General features: G+C 41.9%; 1 protein-coding gene across 1 annotated transcript in view; it reads right to left on the bottom strand.

Annotated features, from left to right (window-relative positions):
- The window catches only part of dcaf7 (ddb1 and cul4 associated factor 7), a 47,380-nt gene extending 36,369 nt beyond the window's left edge, over positions 1–11,011 (bottom strand). Inside the window, exon 1 of the mRNA XM_078529157.1 lies at positions 11,000–11,011. Within this exon, the coding sequence (XP_078385283.1) occupies positions 11,000–11,011 (12 nt within the window). The remainder of the gene's footprint in view (positions 1–10,999) is intronic.
- Positions 11,012–17,369: the final 6,358 nt, after the last annotated feature.

The raw sequence follows: 17,369 nt of genomic DNA, 5'->3' as shown, positions 1-17,369 counted from the left end.
CTAGGTTTTTTCTTTTTTGGCCAGTGCAGACATGATGAGCTGACTGGCCATAACTTTTCTATAGTTCTATCAAATTTCTCTCAATCATCAGTAAAGTGATTGAAGGTGCAGTTGACAATGCTATCAAGCGGCACTTACTCAACTATAACTTGCTCGTCGATGCTCAGTTTGGGTTCTGCAAGGACCACTCGGCTCCAGGCTTCTTTAGAGACTTGGTTCAAACATGGAGAAAAGAGCTAAATTCCAGAGGTGTGGCACGAATGTTACTTGCCACTTATTAGTCCTGAATGTAGTCTGGCTCTTGCTGTATATGGATATGGACTACTTCAGTATCTGAGTCATGAGTGATCCTGAATATTTGTGCAATCATCAGCAAACATCTCCATTCTGACCTTATAGTGGAGAGAAGGTCATGGAAGAAGAACTTGAAGATAATTGGAGTCAGGAGCACAAATCTTCAGTAGTACAGCCAGAATGTTGTTAGGCCCTTAGCATTTGCTTTATCCAGTACCTTCAGCTGTTTCTTGATAGAACGTGGAGTGAATCAAATTGGCTGATAACTGGCATCCGTGATGCTGGAGAACTCAGGAGGAGGCTGAGATCGATCATCCACTCAGCACTTCTGGTTGAAAATGTTTCAAATGCTTCAGCCTCGTCTTTTGCACTGACGTGCTGGACTCGGCTAACATTCTGGATGGGAACGCTTGTGGAGGCTTCTCCTCTAATTAATTGTTTAAATGTCTTGTTCATGACTGGATGTGACAGGATGGCAGAGCTTGGTCTGATCTATGGGTTGTGGGATCGCTTAGCACTGTCCACAGCATATTGCTTCTGCTATTGGACCAGCGACTTTTCCAGGAATGTTTATTGTCTGGGGACACAGTACCTCATCCAGGGACTTCACTGGAAAATATAGTTCTAAGGCCTCAAAGTTTCATCATATTTATCCATGAATTGGTTGAAGGAATAGAGAGTTGTATATCCAAGTTTGCAGATGACACCAGGGAGGGGGAACCATATGTAAAGCATATGGAAGCAGGAAGTTGCGAAAGGGAAAAGACATATTGAGAGGGCAAAACTACAGGAAATGGAGTTCAATGTGGACAAGTGTGAGGTCGTCCACTTTGGACCTAAGAAAGATAAATCAGAGTATTTTCTAAAGGTTAGAAATAAAGAACTGTGGTGGTGCAGGGATTTGGGAGTTCAAATTATTACGGACCAAGATGGGAGGAGTGCGCAATTAATTCTAGCCCCACATCTCCACAGGTCGTAACAATAGTTTAAATGTTTCATTCATCCACAAAACGGGCCAATTGTTACCCTTTGATGCTGTTATTCCCAGCATAAAAAGACTCTAACCAGGCTTCTCAGTAAACACAAAAAATCACAGAATCACACAGAGCAGAAGAGGCCCTTCGGCCCATCGAGTCTGCATCAACACGTGAGAAACACCTGACCTACCTACCTAACCCCATTTACCAACACTTGGCCCATGGCTTTGAATGTTATGATGTGCCAAGTGCTCATCCAGGTACTTTTTAAAGGATGTGAGGCAACCCACCTCCACCACCCTCCCAGGCAGCACATTCCAGACCATCACCACCCTCTGGGGTAAAAAAGTTTTTCCTCACATCACCCCTAAACCTCCTGCCGCTCACCTTGAACTTGTGTCCCCTCGTGACTGACCCTTCAACTAAGGGGAACAGCTACTCCCTATCCACCTTGTCCATGCCCCTCATAATCTTGTACACCTCGATCAGGTCGCCCCTCAGTCTTCTCTGCTCCAACGAAAACAACCCAAGTCTATCTAACCTCTCTTCATAACTTAAATGTTTCATCCCAGGCAACATCCTGGTGAATCTCCTCTGCACCCCCTCCAGTGTAATCACATCCTTCCTATAATGTGGCAACCAGAACTGCACACAGTACTCCAGCTGTGGCCTCACCAAGGTTCTATACAACTCCAACATGACCTCCCTACTTTTGTAATCGATGCCTCAATTGATAAAGGCAAGTGTCCCATATCCCTTTTTCACCACCGCACTAACATGCCCCTCCGCCTTCAGAGATCTATGGACACACACGCCAAGGTCCCTTTGTCCCTCAGAACTTCCTAGTGTCATGCCGTTCATTGAATACTTCCTTGTCAAATTACTTCTTCCAAAGTGTATCACCTCACACTTTTCAGGGTTAAATTCCATCTGCCACTTATCTGCCCATTTGACCACCCCGTCTATATCTTCCTGTGGCCCAAGACACTCAACCTCACTGTTAATCACATGGCCAATCTTTGTGTCATCCGCAAACTTACTAATCCTACCCCTCACATAGTCATCTATGTCGTTCATATAAATGATGAATAATAGGGGACCGAGCACAGACCCCTGCGGTACACAACTGGACACTGGCTTCCAGCCACTAAAGCATCCTTCTGTCATCACCCTCTGTCTCCTACAACTAAGCCAATTTTGAATCCACCTTATCAAATTACCCTGTATCCCATGTGCATTTGCCTTCTTTATAAGTCTCCCATGTGGGACCTTGTCAAAGGCTTTGATGAAATCCATATAAACTACATCAACTGCACTACCCTCATCTACATACCTGGTCACCTCCTCAAAAAATTCAATCAAATTTGTTAGGCATGACCTCCCTCTGACAAAGCCACGCTGACTATCCTTGATCAAACATTGCCTTTCCAAGTGGAGATAGATTCTCTCCTTCAGAATTTTCTCCAATAGTTTCCCCACCACTGACATGAGACTCACTGGCCTGTAGTTCCCTGGCTTATCTATACAACCCTTCTTAAATAGCAGAACCACATTAGCTGTTCTCCAGTCCTCTGGCACCTCCCCCGTGGCCAGAGAGGAATTAAAAATTTGGGTCAGAGCCCCTGCGATCTCCTCCCTTGCCTTCCTTAGCAGTCTGGGACACAAATCATCCAGACTTGGAGATTTGTCTACTTTTAAGCCTGCCAACACCTCCAATACCTTGTCACTCCCTATATCAATTTGCTCAAGAACCTCGCAGTCTCTCTCCCCGAGTTCCATACCTTCATCCTCATTCTCTTGGGCGAAGACGGATGTGAAGTATTCGGTCAACACTCTAGCATGTCCTCTGGCTCCACCCATAGATCGCCCCCTTGGTCCCTAATGGGCCCCACTCTTTCTCTGGTTATCCTCTTCCTGTTGACATACTTATAGAATATCTTGGGATATTCCCTACTTTTACCAGCCAGAGCTTTCTCATATCCCCTCTTTGCTCTCCTAATTGCTTTAGACCATAAGACATAGGCACAGAAATTAGGCCATTCGGCCCATCAAGTCTGCTCCACCATTCAATCATGGCTGATAAGTTTCTCAACCCCATTCTCTCGCCTTCTCCCCATAACCTTTGATCCCCTTACCAATCAAGAACCTATCTATCTCGGTCTTAAATACACTCAATGACCTGGCTTCCACAGCCTTATGTGGCAATGAATTCCATAGATTCACCATTCTCAGGCTAAAGAAGTTTCTCCTCATCTCTGTTCTAAAAGGTCTTCCCTTTACTCTGAGGCTGTGCACTCGGGTCCTAGTCTCTCCTACTAATGGAAACAGCTTCCCCACGTCCACTCTATCCAGGCCTTTCAGTATTCAGCTTTCTTAAGCTCCACAATGCACTTTCTGTACTCCACTAATGCCTCCGCTGATTTGCTTCCCTTGTACCTGCTAAAAGCCTCTCTTTTCCTTCTCATCGTATCCTGAATATCTCTGGTCATCCATGGTTCTCTGGGCTTGTTACTCCTTCCTATCATCTTAAAGGGAACATGTTGAGCCTATACCCTCCCCATTTCCTTTTTGAACACCCCCCCACTGCCCCTCTGTAGATTTCCCCACAAGTAGCTGTTTCCAGTCTACCTTGGCCAGATCCTGCTTTATTTTACTAAAATCCGCTCTCCCCCAATCCAAAACATATTTTTGCAACTTGTCGATTTCTTTGTCCATAACAAGCTTAAATTGTACCATGTTGTGGTCGCTATCACTAAAATGCTCTCCCAACACCACCTCAGCCACCTGTCCAGCTTCAATCCCTAGAATTAGGTCCAGCACTACGCCGTCCTTTGTTGGACCCTCTACATATTGACCTAAAAAGTTGTCCTGTACACATTTCAAGAAATCCACTCCATCCAAGCCCTTAACACTATGTCTATCCCAATTAATGTTGGGAAAGTTGAAATCACCTAATATAACTACCCTATTGTTATTGTTTTTACACACCTCCACAAATTGTGCACATATTTGCTCCTCAATTTCCCGCTGTCTACCCGGGGGTCTATAATAAACACCTAACAATGTGGCTGCCCCTTTTTTTATTCGTAAGCTCTATCCACAAAGCTTCATTCGATGCCCTCTCCAAGATATCCTCTCTCCTTGCTGCAGTAACTGACTCCTTCACTAATAATGCAATGCCTCCTCCTCTTTTACCCCCTTCCCTGTCTCGCCTGAAGATTCTATATCCTGGAACGTTGAGCTGCCAATACTGCCCCTCCCTCAACCACATCTCCGTGATGGCTATTATATCACAATTCCACGCATCAATCCTCACCCTTAACTCATCCGTTTTACCTGTAATACTCCTAGCATTAAAGTAGGGGCCATCCAGCCTTGTCTTACTCCCCTGAAACCTAATGCAGCTGTACTCCCTCTGACTTGATTGTTTTACTATATTATAATGTGTTCCTATTCTGCCAACATTGTGTCCCCTCACCCTGCCGAATTAGTTTAAACTCCTCCCAACAGCACTAGCAAACCCGCCCGCAAGGATGTTAGTCCCACTCTGGTTCAGATATAGACCATTCCGCTTGTACAGGTCCCACCTTCCCCAGAAACGGTCCGAGTGATCCAGGAATCTAAAACCCTCCCTGCTGCACCAACTCTTAAGCCACGTAGTCATCTACGCTATTCTCCTATTTCTGAGCTCGCTAGCACGTGGCACTGGGAGTAATCCAGAGATTACAACCCAAGAGGTCCTGCTTTTTAGTCTACTGCCTAACTCCCTGAATTCTTGATGCAAGACCTCATCCCTCTTTCTACCTGTGTCATTGGTACCAACATGTACCATGACCTCTGCCTTATCACCCTCCCCTTCAGGATGCCCTGCAGCCATTCAGTGACATCCTGGACCCTGGCACCAGGGAGGCAACATGTCATCCTGGAGTCACGTTGATGGCCACAGTAGCGCCATCTGTTCCCCTGACTATAGAATCCCCTATTACTATTGGTCTTCCTCCCCTCCTGTACAGACAGGCTGCTTGTGGTGCCAGAAGCTTGGCTCTGTCTGCACTCCTCATCAGCTTCCAAAATGGAATACCGATTTGTGAGCGGGACCCCTGCCTGTTTCTTTTGGACTGCCTGGTGGTCACCCATTCCCTTCCTTCCTCCCTTCAGCTGTGGTGTGACCACCTCTCTAACCGTGCTATCCATGATGCTCTCAGACTCGCGGATGCTCCACAGTGTCCCCAGCCGCCATTCCAGCTCTGAAACCCGAGCTTTCAGGAGCTGCAGCTGGACACACTTCCTGCACACATGCTGGTCTCAGGCACTGGAAATGTTCCCGGCTTCCCACATGGAGCATGTCACAGCTTTGAGCTCTCCTGCCATGACTTATCCTTTTAAATTAAACCTTTCAAATCAATTACTCTAGGGCCCTTCTTTCCTGATCCTCGTTACGACAGAATATACAAACTATAAACCACAAAAAGACCTTAAACTATAAGCGATAAAAGTAGTAAATACTTACCCGGCCTTACCCACTATTTATCAGTCATTTCTCTCCCTTGTAGCCTCTACTGCTGGAGCAGGGCAAGACCAGTCTCTGAAGATTTAAGAAGTTGGATAGCAAAGAAAAAATGCAAAGAGCACCTCTTCCCCTCTGCACCGAATTCCCACTGTGCACCAAATTGCCAAAACCCACACTCACTCTGGCTGTGTCTCCATCGGGATGAGGTCTCTCCTCTGTTCATGTGCAAGCACACTGATGATAATATTGATTCATTATAAAACAAACTACTTTTCAAAAAACAAATTAATAAACTTGTTAACATACAAGCTGTAGTTTAGAAGCGTAACAATTTTCCCCTTTTTAAAAGAACAGATACTCAAACCCTTATACACTCACACACAAACACAAAACAGGACAAAGCAAACACAGTCCACTGCAGATGCTGGAGCATTGGAACATTTCTTTTAAAAGGATAAAATTCAAAGAGATGTTGACGCTGTTGATCTGACAGAATTCTGTTCACAATAGATCTGGAAGTTCCTTCAGATGGATTTTTTGGTGAAACTGTCCTTGATGACTCTTGCTTATCACAACATTGCAGCCTTTCAAAAAAACAGACGATTTATTCTGATGAGGAAAGCTTAACTCACTTTAAGACTGCATGTAACATAAAGGTTGGGCAGAGAGAGGGTACTTAGAGTTTTTTAGACTAAGATGTTCAAAGAATACTTCTCTTAGGCTAGGTGTTTTTAACCAATCAGCAAGAGTCTTTAGCCTGGCAACAGCAGTTCTTTGTTAACTTAGATATACAGAGTATCTCATCCCATTCCAGGTGTTCCCATTGGACATCTCTGTTGACCCGTGGTTTCTTGAAAAATAGCCTACTCACAGCCCTGAATTAATTTTGCAAACTTTTAAAAATAACTCAGAAGGAAGAATGTCCAAAATTCGATGTCCTTCAATTTTTTCAAAAACCGGTTCTTCACAAAATACAAAAAACATTAAAAGCCAATAGACAGGTATATTAAACAGTCAGAAAGTCTAATGGAATATTTACCTTTATTTCAATGAGGCTAGGATACAAAGCAGAGTTTTCATCTGGAGTACTTCATTCAGTTCTGGGCAACCCAACTCAAGAAGGATAAATTGGCCTTGGAGGAGGTGGGTGCAGATTCACGATAAGAAAATAACATAAGAAATAGGAGCAGGAGTAAGCCATTTGGCCCCTTAGGCCTGTTCAATGAGATCATTAACTACACTTTCCTACATGTCCCCCCAAACCCTCAATTCCCTTGTAGGTCAAAAATCTAACTCAGCCTTGAATATATTCAATGATCCCACTGCTCTCTGGTGAAGAGAATTCCAAAGATTAACAACCCTCAGAAGAAATTCCTCTTACTATACATCTTAAAAGACCACTATCTTGAATATGTGTCCCCTAGTTCTAGACTCTCCCACAAAAAGAAACATCCTCGCTGTACCTGCCGTCAAGCCACCTTAGAATTTCAATAAGATCACCTCTCATTCTTCTAAACTCCAATGAGTATAGGCCCAACCTGCTCAACCTTTCCTTCATGCCAGGAATCAGCGTAGTGAACCTTCTCGAACTACCGCCAATGCAGAAATATCCTTTCCTAAATAAGGAGACCAAAAGGATGCACAGTACTCTTGATATGGTCTCACCAATGCCCTGTACATTTGTAGCAAGACTTCTCTACTTTTATATTCCATCTCCCTTGAAATAAAGGCCAACATTCCATCTGCCTTCCTAATTATTTCCTGTATCTCCATGCTGACATTTTGTGATCCATGTACGAGGACACTCAGAGCACAATCTCTCTTCATTTAAAAAATATTCTGCTTTTCTATTCTTCCCACCAAAATGGACAACCTCAAATTTTCCAATATGTTCTCCATCTGTCAAATTTTTACACACTCACTTAATCTATCTATTTTATATAGAGAGCACTGGACTCGAAAGGACAGTTGTGTTTCAAAATGTCTCCTTTAACTGAAGGTGAGATCCCAACTCCAAGAAAGGCCCATATGATCTGGTTGCCATGGGGAAGAAACATAAACAGAAACTTGGGAAAACTCAGCAGGTCTGGCAGCATCGGCGGAGAAGAGCACAGTTGACGTTTCGAGTCCTGAACTCAAAACGTCAACTGTGCTCTTCTCCGCCGATGCTGCCAGACCTGCTGAGTTTTTCCAGGTATTTCTGTTTCTGTTTTTGTTTTGTATTTCCAGCATCCGCAGTTTTTTGTTTTTATAAACAGAAACTTGTTGAAATCAAGTGACAATTTTCACACCTTTACACAGTAACTCACAGTAAAAGGGGCAGCTGGTTTTTGGAGAGGCAGAGAGAGATAATGCAGCTACTGCTGTGGGGAAGCAGGACTGTTTTGTGTTAACGGTCAAGCAGGATGCTTGTAAGAGTTGGTTTTCTGTTCGAAAGGAAAGGGACAAGTTTAAGGAACAAAGAGTCATGGAGGAGGCCCTTTCTGGTAAAAGTTGGAAATGGGAGACTCAAGCTGAGTGGAAAAACTTTCGAAGGGAATTGGAAGTTTCGACGAAATGCAGCATTGAGAAGTGAGCTTGCTGGAGACCCAGGAGTAATTTTGGATTTGTTCTTGAAGTACAGTGCACAGAGACGGGGGTTGTAAGATGTACCTCGTTTGTGTTAGTTGGTTAATGTGGAAGTACCTTTTCTTTAGTTTGTGTGTCAGTTGCCTATTCAGTAATATTTGATCTCTGTTGATTTTATTACAGTGAAAGCCTTAAAATGTGAAATCTTGCCCTTTGATTATTTCTATTGGTCACTGGAGGATTCTCTTTTTAAAAAGTTATTGATCTCTATTGATATCCTATCTATATACATTTGCAGTTTTATGTATCCTCCTTACAACTTGCTTTCCTACTGATCTTTGTATCATCAGAGAATTTAGCTAAATCATTAAGTCAGTATCCAAGTCATTAATATAGATTCTAAATAGTTAAGGCTCCAGCATTGATGCCTGTGGCACTCCACCAGGTACAGTTTGCCAACCTGAAACTGACCCATTTTTCCCAATCCTCTTTTTCCTGTTAGTCAACCAATCCTCCAACTATGTAAACATATCACCCCTAACACCATGAGCACTTATCTTGTGTGGAACCTTATTGAATGTCTTTTGGAAATCCAAATACACTACATCTGCTGGTTCCCTTATCAACACTGCTTGTTACATCCTTAAAGAACTCTACCAAAGGAACCAGCATTCAATTTAGCTACTCTCTTCCTTTTTATATACTTGTAGAAACTATTACTGTTTTTATATTTCTTGATAGTTTATTCTAATTTCTGCATCTTAATTAATTTTTTTAGGCATTAATTGCTGGTTTCTAAAGTTTTCCTTATTTTCTGGCCTACCACTAATCTTCACAGCATTGTACATAGTTTGTCTCAATTTGATACCATCATTAACTTCCTTACTTAGCCACAGGTGGTGCATTCATCTTGTAGAGTCCTTCTTTCTCAATGGAATATATCTTTGCTGGGAGTTATAAAATATCTCCTTAAATGTCTGCCATTGCCTAACTACCATCTTGCCTTTTAACCTATTTTCCCTGTTCACTGTAGACAACTCTGTCTTTTGTATTTGCCTTCATTTATGTTTAACAAAAGTTTCACACCCTCACACTGACTGTGAATTTCTATCATGTTATGATCACTCTTGCCTAGAGGATTCTTTATTATTAGGTCATTAATTAATCATGTCTCTTCACACATCCAGTTGTGAACCAGATGTGTTTTTATGACATGATGGTAGTTTCATAGTCACTGTTACTGAGGTTAGCTTTTTAATTCCAGATTTATGAACTGAATTTAGCTTTGAATCCGTGTCCCAGAGCATTAGCCTGGGCCTTGGATTACCAGTCCAGTGATATTACCACTATGCCATCATCTCTAATTCCTGTTTTATAACTCTGATGACAAGGGAGTAAATAATGTCCTCCCTTACTTAATTCTTTCCTATATTCTCCTGTTTTATTTTAGTTACATTAAGGCTGCTTACAATTCTTGTAGATCTTTCACCCTCACATTACTGGTTTAAAGCACTGGCAAGTTCCTTTCCACCAGGATAAGGTCTTATCCTCATTTAGGTGGAGCATGTCCTTCCTGTTGATAGTGTCCCATGAAAAGGAACCCCTCTTTCCCAGACCTGCTCTTTAGCCACGTGTTAATTCTCCAGATCTGTCCGCTCCTGTGCCAATTTGCACCTGAGTCTCACAATAAGTCAGATTTTATTACCCTCAAGGTCTTCCTTTTTAATTTAGAGCCTAACTCCCAATACCCCTTCAGCAGGGTCTCCTCCCTGTTATTGACTATGTTGCTTGTTCCAATATGAACTATGGCAGTTGGTGGAATTTACATTTAATTAATATATCCGGAACTAAAAACTATCGTAGGGAAGGAAATTTGCCATCTGGCCTAGGTGTGACTGAAGACCCACAGAAATGTGGTTGCTTCTGAAATGGCCAAGCAAGCTATTCAGTTGTACCAAACAGCTAAAGAAAAGTCAAAAAGGAAAAAAATCACACAGAGCATCCAGCATTGACCTAGGTGCTAGAAACAACAATAGTACACTTATTCTATCCCTGTCAACCCTGCAAACCCCTCCTTACTAACACCTGGTGGCTTGTGCCAAAATTTAGAGAGCTGTCCCACAACCTAGTCAAGCAACAAAAACAAAAATAGCTGGAAAAACTCAGCAGGGCTGACAGCATCTGCAGAGAGGAATACAGTTAACGTTTCGAGACTCTTCATCAGAACTAAGAAATGTAGAAATGAGTAGTCAAGCAACAACCTGACATAGTCATACTCACTGAATTATACCTTACAGCCAATGTCGCAGTCATCACCATCACCATGCCTGGCTATGTCCTGTCCCACAGGTGTCAGCCCTGTCCTGAAAGACCAAACGGAGGTGGCAACACAATGGTATACAGTGGGAAGGAGGTGCCCTGGGAGTCATTGACTCTGGACCACACAAAGTCTCATGGAATCAGGTCAAACATGGGCAAGGAACCTTCTGCTGATTACTACCTACTTCTCACTTCCAGCTGATGAATCAGTACACCTCCATGTTTAACACTATTTGAAAGAAGCACTCAGGGCGGTAAGGGTACAGATTGTAGTCTAGGTAGGGTCTTCAATGTCCATCACCAAGAATAGCATGACAGTACCTCTACTGACCGAACTGGCCATGTCCTAAAGGACATAGCTATTAGACTAGGCCTGCAGCAGATGTTGAGGGAACCAACAAGAGGGAAAAACCTACCTGACCTCATCCTCACCAATCTACCTGTTGCAGATGCATCTGTCCATGACAGAATTGGTAGGAGTGACCACCTCACACCTCATAGAGATAAATGCCCTCCATCATGCTAAATGGGATAGGTTCAGAACAGATCGAGTAACTCAGAACTGGGCATTGTCACAACCATGTAAAAGGCATTTCCCCAAAGTGGTCCATGATCTAAGAATTTATGTGTGTGTGTGTGTGTGTGTGTGTGTATGTAGTCCCCTTTTAATTTGTGAATGATTCTATACTTAAACAGGAGAAAGATTAGTTTACAAAAACTAATTAGTTATTACAAAAAACACTAAGTTACTTAGGTAAAAGTGATTAAGTTATTAACTAAAATACAGATGCAGAGATTAAAATGAGGATAAAGAAAAATAGATACTTAAAGTTGAGATTTCAAATCAGTCTCTCTGAGTGATATCGTTGCAGACCCCTTGCTTGAATATCTTCTTTCTGAAGAGAAGGAATTGAAACTCGAGGTTTGGTTTAGCAGCTGTGATGGCTTCTATAGCTAAATGCTCAGAGGTTTGCCTTTTCAGGTGCAGGTGAGCAGGTTTTGGGAGAGCCAAATTTCCTATTCCTTACTAATTCTGCAGTTACGGCACTTGCAGACTGTCAGGACTCCTCAGCAGAACAGCAGATGATTTCTTAATATCTTCCTCTTTGTCCTCCCTTGACCAAGAACCCTCTCTGATGTTGTCGCTCAGAGTTCCTCCCTGGGTTCTGCACCCTGCTTCTCAAGATGGCTTCTTACAGCCTTCTTTATACAGTTCAAAAAACACAAAAATGCTATTTTAATTTTCAAGGAGTCAGTGTTTCAGGCAAAGAAGCTAATTACATTGTGGTCCTTTGAAGTCCCTTTATCACAAAAGTAACAGGTAGTGCAGAGGATTTGGAGACGGAGGAACTTAGAACAATCTCCATTACTGGAGAAAAAGTATTGGATGTGGATGCATTGGCTATAATATTCCAAAATTCCCTGGATTCTGGAAAGGTTCCAGTGGATTGGAGAAATGCTAATATAACACCCTTATTCAAAAAGGGGGGGGGGAGGCAGAAAATAGGAAACTATAGACCAGTTAGTTTAACGTCTGTTATTGGGAAATTGTTGGAATCCATTATTAAGGAAGTCGTAATGGGGCATTTGGAAAGTCAGAATGCAATCCATCAGAGTGGTTTTATGAAGAGAAAATCGTGTTTGACTAATTTGTTAGAGTTCTTTGAAGATGTGACAAGTGGATAATGGGGATCCTGTAGATGTAGTATATCTAGACTTCCAGAAGGCCTTTGATAAGGTGCCACACAAAAGATTAATACAGAAGATAAGATCACATGGAGTTAGGGGTAATATATTACCTTGGGTAGAGGATTGGCTAACCAACAGAAAGCAGAGAGTCGGGATAAATGGGTCTTCTTCTGGATGGCAAGCAGTAACTCATGGGGTACCACAGGGTTCGGTCCTTGGGCCCCAACTATTTACAATCTATATTAATGACTTGGATTCAGGGATAGAAGGTACTAAAGCTAAATTTGCAGATGACACCAAAATAGGTGGGAAAGTAAGTTGCAATGAAGAAATAAGAAATTTACAAATGGATATGGACAGGTTAGGTGAATGGGCCAAAATTTGGCAGATGGAGTTTAAAGTGGATAAGTGTGGGGTTATCCATTTTGGTCGGAAGAATAAAAAGGTGACTTATTATTTAAATGGAGAGAAACTTCAGAATGCTTCAGTGCAGAGGGATCTGGGTGTCCTTGTGCATGAATCGCTGAAAACTAGTATGCAGGTACAGCAGGTTATGAGGAAGGCAAATGGAATTTTCACATCTATTGCTAAAGGAATAGAGTATAAAAATAGGAAAGTGTTGTTGCAACTGTACAAGGCATTGGTGAGACCACACCTGGTCCCCTTACTTGAGGAAGGATGTAGTTGCATTGGAGGCGGTTCAGAGGAAGTTCACTAGATTGATTCCAGAGATGCGGGGCTTGTCTTATGAGGAGAGATTGAGCAATTTAGGCCTATACTGGCTAGAGTTTAGAAGGATGAGAGGAGATCTAATTGCGGTATATAAGATGCTAAAGGGGATAGACAAAGTAGACGTGGAGCGGATGTTTCCCCTTGTGGGGCATTCTAGAACGAGAGGCCATAGTTTTAGGCTAAGGAGTGGTAGATTTAAATCAGAGATGAGGAGGAATTACTTTTCGCAAAGGGTCGTGAATCTGTGGAATTCACTACCTCAGAGAGCAGTGGATGCTGGGATGCTGAATAAATTTAATCCTGTGCAAAGCCTGTGCACTCTTGACAAGGTACAAGTCAGGATTATGATGGAATACTCTCCACTTGCCTGGATGAGTGCAGCTCCAACAACACTCAAGAATCTCAACACCTTACAGGACAAAGCAGCCCGCTTGATTGGCACCCCATCCACCATCTTCAACATCCCTTCCCTCTGCCACTGGTGCACAGTAGTAGCAGTGTGTACCATCTACAAGTTACACTGTAGCAACTCACCAAGGCTCCTTCGACAGCACCTTCCAAACCTGTAACCTCTACCACCAGAAGGACAAGGGCAGCAGATGCATGGAACACCATCACCTGCAAGTCCCCCTCCATTTCACACACCATCCTAACTTGGAATTATATCACCGTTCCTTCAGTGTCACTGGGTCAAAATCCTGGAACTCCCTCCCTAAAGCACTGTGAGTGTACCTACACCACAGGGACTGCAGCAGTTCAAGAAGGCAGCCCACCACCATCTTCTCAAGGGCAATTAGGGATGAACAATTAGACCCAGCCAGCGATGTCCACATCCCATGAAAGAATAAAAAAAGGTCTAAACATAAGGGTAAACATAAGAGGAAACATGAGAGGAAATTAAATTAAAAACAGTTAAAAAGTCTGCAATACATAGTATCCATAATGAAACAGGGATGCTGGAAGCAATGACACGTTGGGAGGAATTAGATATAGTTGGGATTACTGAGACATAGCAACAGAAAAGTCAGGACTGGAAATTAAATATTGCAGGGGACAACATGTTTAGAAAAGGTAGAGAGGTAAAAAGAGGAAGATGGAATCACTGTACTTATTCAGAATAACATAATGAAAGTAGAAATAAAAGGATGCAGCTATCAGCACGGCAAAAATATAATGCATAAAGATAGGGATAAACTGCAATAAAGGATCAATTAGACTAATAGGTGTAGTCCACAAACCACCTAATAGTGGAGGGGAGAATAAGGAAGAAATACACATACAAATTAGGGAATTGAGAAAAACAACCATAGAATAATAATCAAGAGGGATTTCAACTACCCTGATATTAATTAGACAGAAGAGGTAAAGGGGATAAGGGAATGGAGTTCCTGCTGGACTCCTTTCTAACCCAATATGTAAAAAGCCCAACAAGGGGAGATTCACTATTGGATCTAGCAATGGGAATGATCCACAGCAAATAAGAGAATTAAATCAGGGAAACAGCTGGGCAATAATGATCATAATATATAGCCTTTAAGATAATGATCAAGGAGGACATAAATATGATGAAAAAGAGGTTAATAGACTGAAGAAAAGCTGATTTGAGGGGCTGAGTAGAAGAAAAGAAAAGAAATTGGGAAAAAATGGGCACCTATATTGGCAAGAAAAGAATGCAGAACAATATTTCAAACAATGTTCAGAGTGCAGGGAAAATGTATTCCACTCAAAGGAAAGATAAACTAGGCACTAGTGGGACTCCATGGATGAATAAAGAAATAAGGGAGCAACTGAAGGTTAAGAAAGAGGAAACCATTAAGTACATAGACAGGAGAGGATTACATGATGAGAAAATATGAAGAGATTAGGAAAGAAGTCAAAAAACAATTTGGAAGGAAAAGAGGAACTATGAAATTAAACTATCAGGGAACGTGAAACAAAATAGTAACATATTTCACAGGTACATCAATTCAAAAAAGGAAGACTGTGTGAGAATAGGACCATTTGGGATAATACCACAGGTAATGATAGAGATAGCATAAATTTTAAATAATTATTTTGCTTCTGTATTTATCGGGGAGGTACAACAGGTAGACATGTCATTGAATGATGAGCAATGAGATAAGTGCATTTAAAATAAAAAAAGGGATGTGTTTGAATAAACTAACCAAACTCAAGAGGATATAGCTCCTGGTCCAGATGGGTCCATCCATGTATTTTAAAATATAGGAAAAGATTGTTGAAAAGATCCTCATATTAAATAATTCAACAGAAAAGCTTGCAGTCCTAAAAGGTTGGCAGACAGCTAATTCCTATATTTGAGGAGGAGGACGGAGCAAGATAGCTTAACATCAGTACTAGGATAAATAATGGAATCCTTACTAGAGAGAATAGAAAATCTAGAAATGAGAAATATAATAATGAATAATCAGCATAGATTTCAAAAGGGAAAAACTTGCTTTGTCAACCTTCTCGAATCTTTTTGAGGAGTTAATGGAGAGACTAGATAACGGGAATGCTGCAGTGGATGTCATTTATCTAAATTTATGAAAGGTCTTCGATAAAGTGCCCTAAAATAGACTAATAAATAAGATCAGAGAATGTGGAGTCAGGATGAGTGGTAGATTGGGGATGACACCAAATTGGGGTGGAGCTGGGGTGGGTGGAGAAATAGTAAACACTGAGGCGGACTGCAACAAGCTACAGGAGGACTTTAATTATCTTGCAGAATGGTTAAATAATTAGCAAATGAAGTTCAACACATATAAATGTGTAGTAGTACATTTTGGCAGAAAGAGTAAGCAGATCACTTATTACTTGGAAGGTGCGAGTCTAGGTGGGATAGGGGAAAAATGCATCAATCAATAAAAGTCATAAAAAAGCAAGCTTTCGTCTTTATTTCTGAAGGGGTAGAATTGAAAAGTAGGGAAGTTAAACTGTGCTTTCAGATGATGTCGCTGAAGGGCAAATTGTATGAGAAATAGGAGTGGGAGGGTGCCAAGGATTGATTCACCAGATGTAATGGTGCGGGAGCAGGAAGTGAAGCCATTACAAGTGATTCTCTGGCTACAATTAAATAGCTAAGAATGGAACCAGGTGAGAGCAGCTGGACAACAATGGAGAGGTGTTGGAGGAAGATGATGTGGCCAACCATGTCAAAGGCTACAAACAGGTCAAGGACAAGAAGGATAGTTTAACTTTGTCACAGTCATAGAATTTCATCTGTGACTTTGATAAGAACCATTTCAGGACTGGGGGAAAGATGGAAAAGATTCAAATATGGAGTTCCGGGTAAGATGGCCATGGATTTGGGAGGCGACAATACGTCCAAGGGCTTTAGAGAGGAAAAGTAGAACACAAGAACAAAAGAAATAGGAGCAGGAGTAGACCACACAGCCTATCGAGCCTGTTCCACCATTCAATATTATCATGGCTGATCTCAGGCTATAACTCCATTTTCCAGCCTGCTCCCCATATCCGTTGATTCCCTGAGGCCAAAAATCTGACTATCCCAGCCTTAAATGTATTCAACGATGGAGCATCCACAACCCTCTGCGGTAGGGAATTCCAAAGATTCACAACCCTTTGAGGAAAGCAATTTCTCATCAGTCCTAAATGATCCTAAGACTGTGACCCTGTGTTTTAGATTCCCCAACCAACAGAAACAACCTCTGAGCATCTACCCTATCAAGCCCCTTATGAATCTTGTACGTTTCAATGAGGTCGCCTCTCACTCTTCTAAACTCCAGAGAAATGAGATCCAATTTACTCAGTCTCTCATCATAGGACAACCCACTCATCTCAGGGACCAATCTAGTGAACCTTCACTGTACTGCCTCCAATGCAACTATATCCTTTCTTAAATATGGAGACCAAAACTGCACACAGTATTCCAAATGTGGGCTCAACAAAGCCCTGTACAATCGTAGCAAGACTTCTTTATTCCATTACTCCAATCCCCTTGCGATAAAGACCAGTGTGTCATTTGCGTTCCCAAATGCTTGCTGTATCTGCAAGCTAACTTTCCTTGTTCAAGCACACCCAAGTCTCTCTGAACATCAATATTTGTAAGTTTCACATCTTTCAAAAAATATTCTGCTTTACTTTTCATACAACCAAAGTGAATAACTTAACACTTCCCTACATTATACTCCATCTACCATCTTGTTGCCCACTCACTTACTGTCTAGTTCTCTGTGTCCTCCTCAAAGCATACATTTCCGACTAGCTTTGCATCATCAGCAAATTTAGGTACGTCACTCTTAGGCTCTTCATCTAAGTCA

The sequence above is a fragment of the Cetorhinus maximus genome, chromosome 25, assembly GCF_964194155.1.
Source record: "Cetorhinus maximus chromosome 25, sCetMax3.hap1.1, whole genome shotgun sequence".
NCBI lineage: Eukaryota > Metazoa > Chordata > Chondrichthyes > Lamniformes > Cetorhinidae > Cetorhinus > Cetorhinus maximus.
The sequence above is the reverse complement of the archived record's forward strand: the minus strand, read 5'-3'. Positions and strand labels throughout refer to the sequence as shown.